Genomic DNA, 5,609 nt, shown 5'->3' with positions numbered 1-5,609 from the left:
ACCTAACTTCAGCCAAACGTATTTTGTCCAGCGCCTTCCTGCCACACCTCTTGGTCCTGAGACACATTACTTTATCAAAATCACTAGATATAAAACACATATTCCTCTTATGATTTGGGCACAACTGTGTGTGTGTGTGTGTGCGCGCGCACGCGCGTGTGTGTGTGCTTGTACGTGCCTTTGAAGCGCTAATCAAATGGTATAGGTGCTTATTCCACCTCCTAGTGGGGTGTTGAGCAAAAAACAAGATCATCCACTTAAAATAACTACTGTGCTTGGTTTTTTCAGTTGCATTAAATGTTTCAGTACAACTTTATATTTGATTGAAGATGCTATACATGTACTCGTGCATTTTGTAGGGGAAAATAAAATAACATTAGATTGTAGTTGGCACATTTTCTGAAGAAACCATTAACATCGTTAATACATTACTCTACAATAACGTGACGTATTCCGATTGAATGGAGATATTACCCCCGTGGCAATGCGTTTATTATTATAACATTAGCATAGGTGTTTATTATAACCTATCCTACTACTGTTATTTTCATTGGTAGGCCTAGTCGAGGTACCAGTAGTGTAAATAATGCTATTTTTACATTTACTATTGAGAAGAATGCTAAACTTTTCTTAGCAAGTATAAAATGTTGTCGATGCTGGTGACGTAGGGCTCCCATTCCTTGAATGTGGGAGGACGCAGAGCAGAAATTCGGCATAGCCCTCTCAGTAGGTGCCTATGCGCAAGCAGGGGATGCTTCTGCCTGTTATTCCTCAGCATCCAGTCTCTATCTCAGAGTTGGTTCTCTCGCTGTTTTCATCGAGAAAGTGAAGGAAAACTCAAAGTGATATTCTACCTATATTTTACTTTTGTCAAAAACTAAATTGTATTTCATGATGAATGGAATTTCGTAGGATCAAGTCGAGAAGAGACTGTACTATCTCTGTCGCTCAGTGAGTATCTCGCCGTTTCTGATTGTGCTGCTACAGAAATGCTTGAAACTGCTGCCTGTTTGGTCGTGCGTAATACCGGGGATTGCAGTATATTGCGAAGCTAATCCCCTGACTAACAAACAATGTACCCATTCAAGCCTGGCTCAGAACGTGTCCGGTGACTGATTCCTGGTTTAATTTGCCTTTTGGATTGTAAGAAGATCAATGGAGAGCCCTTCGCGTCCGTGCGCCCGGGTGCCATTTTAACACTAATGCTGTGTTAATTTGGGCTTGCATGTCCGCACTGAAATTGCCAACTCCAAGACTCATACAACGTTGATGCTGGATAATTCAGCAACATTGTTGTAAAAATGCTGAACAGCGTTTTGTTGCTCAGCGTTTTAACTGTGACCAGTTTCTCATCGAAGACTGAGAGTCGCAAAACTTCGAAAGACATTTGTAAGAACCGCTGCTCGTGTGAGGAAAAGGAGAATATATTGAGCATCAACTGTGAAAACAAAGGATTTACAACGGTTAGTCTATTTCAACCCCCACCGAACAAAATCTGTCAACTCTTTCTCAATGGAAACTTTCTTTCGAGGCTGAATCTGAACGAGTTTGTCAATTATGGTAATGTAACATCACTTCATCTGGGAAACAATGGGTTACAGGAGATAAAGACCGGAGCTTTTACTGGACTGAGATTGTTAAAACGACTTCATCTCAACAACAATAACTTGGAGATAATCAAGGAGGACACCTTTGCTGGTTTAGAGAGTTTGGAGTATTTACAGGCAGATTATAATTACATCAGTGCCATTGAAGCAGGTGCATTCGGTAAATTGAATAAACTCAAAGTACTGATTCTCAATGACAACCTCCTGCTCTCTCTTCCCAACAATGTATTTCGTTTCGTCATGTTAACGCATTTGGATCTAAGGGGGAACCGGCTTAAGATGCTGCCTTTTGCTGGTGTGCTGGAGCATATAGGCGGCATTATGGAGATCCAACTGGAGGAGAACCCGTGGAACTGCACCTGTGATCTGATCCCCTTAAAATCCTGGCTGGACACCATCTCAGTCTTTGTAGGGGACATCGTGTGCGAGACCCCATTTAGACTGCATGGAAAGGACATTACGCAATTGATTAAGCAAGATCTATGCCCCCGACGAAATGCTGGTGATTCAAATCACCGCGTAATGCAGCCTCCCTCTGACTCCCAATACCACGGCCTGTCTCCCACCCTACACCCCAGTGTCACACCAACAAAAACCCCAAGGGCCTCCCGTCCCCCTAAAATGAGAAATCGCCCCACACAAAGGGTAACGTCTAGTAAGGACAAACAAGTGTTCGGGCCTATAATGGTTTATCAGACTAGGTCCCCTGTTCCCATGACCTGCCCTAGCATATGCGTCTGCACCTCTCAGAACCCAGACAGTGGATTAAATATCAACTGCCAGGAGAGGAAATTGCATAATATAACAGAGCTCACCCCTAAACCGTCCTATCCAAAGAAATTGCATTTAACAGGCAATTACTTACATACCATATACAGAACAGACCTAACCGAATACAGCTCACTAGAGCTCCTCCACTTAGGAAATAATAGAATAGCTGTCATTCAGAATGGGGCCTTTGAACATCTGGCTAATCTACGGAGACTTTACCTCAATGGCAATTACATTGAAAGTCTATCCCAGTCATTATTCGCAGGGCTGCATAGCCTTCAATACTTATACCTGGAGTACAATGTTATCAAGGACATTTTACCCCAGACGTTTAACTCGTTACAGAATCTGCAGCTTCTGTTCCTAAACAATAATCTACTGAGATCCCTTCCCGACAATGTTTTTTGGGGGACTATGCTGACAAGACTAAACCTGAGGAACAATCATTTCTCCCACCTGCCGGTGCGCGGTGTGCTCGACCAGCTCTCCGCATTCATTCAGATCGACCTGCAGGAGAACCCATGGGATTGCACCTGCGACATCGTTGCCCTTAAAAACTGGATGGAGCTGTCCAGCACCAGCGTAGTGGTAAATGAAATCACATGTGATTCGCCCTCCAAACACGCAGGGCGCCTCCTCAGGTCCCTGCGTAACGATGCAATTTGTCCTGAGCCTAATGAGATCACAATAACCAAGGCCCCCACCGTCAGACCCAGCACTGACTCCACTCCTCCCTCTGCCATCACGCCCACAGACGAGCAGGTGCCGGAGATGCACGCGGAGGTGCCCCTGTCGGTTCTCATACTGGGACTGCTCGTGGTTTTCATTCTGTCGGTCTGCTTCGGGGCTGGTTTGTTCGTATTTGTCCTCAAACGACGCAAAGGTGCTGATAGCGTTCCCGCCAGTGTCAATAATGTAGATTTAAACTCATTCCAGGTACAGTATGGTTCTTATAGCACAGAGCCCACTGCAGATAAAACAGAGACGCATGTGTATAACTACATCCCTCCCCCCGTTGGCCAGATGTGTCAGAATCCCATCTACATGCAGAAAGATAGCGAGCAGGTGGCCTACTATAGGAATCTAAAGGAACTAAGTTTCAGCACCATGGACACTAAAAAGTCGGAGTTGCCCCCAAGTCCATATACTATAAGCACAGTGGAGTTCATTGAGAAACAATCTTGCGGCAATCGAGAGCCCGAGCTGCTTTATCAAAACATTGCAGAGCGGGTTAAGGACCTTCCGACTGCTGGGGCTCTGAATTATAATTTTTGCACTTTACCGAAAAGACAGTTCATTCCTCAATATGAAAACACTAGACGACACAACCAGGACAGGTTGAATAAAACTGTTCTCTATGGGACTCCACGAAAGTATTATGCCGATCAATCAAAAAATGAACACTCTGTACTGCCTGGAAAGCTAAAAACAGAACCAGACTACCTCGAAGTTCTGGAAAAACAAACTGCAATGAGTCAGTTGTAAGATTATGGCCCTACTTAGTATCATCAACAATTATTACATCGATATGTACTCCACAAATTGACGAGTCCAACTCAGTGTCCAAGCGTTTTCTCTCCTTTATTTTCCAGCTGTATTGAGTAAACGTATATGCAGTTATATTATTTTACTGGAGGTTTAAATTATTTATTCTACTTGAAATATAGTCTGTAGCAGGTACCGCAAGAACTATGTAAAATACAGCTTTGTGCATTTCATATTCTATATTTGATTTAATCTGTGGGAAGGGATATCCTTTTATTAGAAGAACATAAGTGAATAATTATGAAATGACTTTCCTGTACATAATAGCCTATTGATGGTGAGTGTGAAACACATGTACTGCTTCCGTCCACTTGGCAATCCATTTATTCCAGAAGTGCCTTTGCACTCCAAGTATTTTATCGTTGCTTTCTGCAAATGGACATTTTATAAGTGCTGTATTTTAAGAATCTTTATGTAAAATATAATTATTTGTCCATTACATTAAACATAATTGAAGAGTGTATGATATTTATGGTAGAGAATATGTTTTGAATATCTAAGTGTCTTTCAAGATGTAAAATTTAGAGAATTGCATAACATTGTATGCTATAGATGATACAATACAATGCGCCATAAGCGCAATAAAATTTTCACTGAAGCACTTTGTCAAGTCTGAATTGAGCATTAAGCATTAAGATTTTACGTCTGTCTCTCGCTCTCTCTCTCTGTGTGTGTGTGTGTGTGTGTGTGTGTGCGTGCCCCCATGTGATGAGGAGGGTTGGTTGTTTAGGGGCGTTTACAGCACTCTCTTTGATCTATGGACCACGGTGTATTGACGAGGAATTTGCTGAATGACGCTTGTGCATTCAATTTATCGACCAGCGTTTCTATAGGTCCCTCACAGTAATACCACAGGACTACCATTCATTTCACACCTATAATTTTTCACTCAAAAGGTAGAGAGCAGCAGTGTCCTCTAAAAGTATAGATTATTTATCTCTACGTTCTGATTTATGGATGATAAAAACTACTGCTCCACAACTACTGATCTCCTGTAGCCTCCTTGAAAAGCACAACATGATGATTAGTTCTCAACGCTCCTTATACCAAAAAGGGTTTGTTTATAGTGGTTTTAAATAGACCAGTTTATGTTCTGACCTTCAGGTGACATTTGCTTTGAGGTCTGCTGTGGGCCTAAATACAGCCTCCAAGCCCCCGTTATTCTGCTGTTGGTCTCTCGTTTTGTTTTTGCCTGGTCCTTCACGTAGCTATTGTGTCGCTGTCCATGGTGCTGTTTGTTTTCTGCTTGCTACTAATGCTGCATTTTCTATGGATTCTACTACAGTAAGGGGACTTTTCACTTGCTTTGTTCGATTTCACATTGACTTTGTTATGAGTGTACCATGTGTTTTGTTGTTGTTGTTCTTAATCATATTAATTAATTAAACTGAGAACTAAATCAAATTGGGAACTTAAGTTAGCAATAACTGGCCTACTTGTGATTTGATTGAACCATGAATTTAATGCTTCAGCATTTTCAAAACACAACACTAAAGATGAACAAGTGAATTATGTGAGTCTTACAATCCTGCTATTATGCTTGTGGGTAAGTGAGCTTGTGCTTGTGGGTAGCAGAGGCCATTTGAGTTGGTGTGAGTTAGACTGAGTGAAAGTGCTGTTCATCCCTTCTGAAACAGAGTGATTTTCTTTCTTGCATGGCACAATGGGTCTCTGTGTTGCTGTTTA

The 5,609-nt window shown here is 42.1% G+C and overlaps 1 protein-coding gene across 1 annotated transcript; it reads left to right on the top strand.

Moving 5' to 3' along the window:
* The first annotated feature begins 736 nt into the window (after positions 1-736).
* Positions 737-5,331, top strand: LOC121586583 (SLIT and NTRK-like protein 2). Its single transcript, XM_041903393.2, has one exon. The coding sequence runs from the start codon at positions 1,302-1,304 to the stop codon at positions 3,861-3,863; it is 2,562 nt and encodes an 853-aa protein (XP_041759327.1). The 5' UTR covers positions 737-1,301; the 3' UTR covers positions 3,864-5,331.
* The last annotated feature ends 278 nt before the right edge of the window (positions 5,332-5,609 follow it).

The sequence above is a fragment of the Coregonus clupeaformis genome, chromosome 2 (assembly GCF_020615455.1).
Source record: "Coregonus clupeaformis isolate EN_2021a chromosome 2, ASM2061545v1, whole genome shotgun sequence".
Classification (NCBI taxonomy): Eukaryota; Metazoa; Chordata; class Actinopteri; order Salmoniformes; family Salmonidae; genus Coregonus; species Coregonus clupeaformis.
This window is presented reverse-complemented; position numbering and strand designations above follow the sequence as displayed.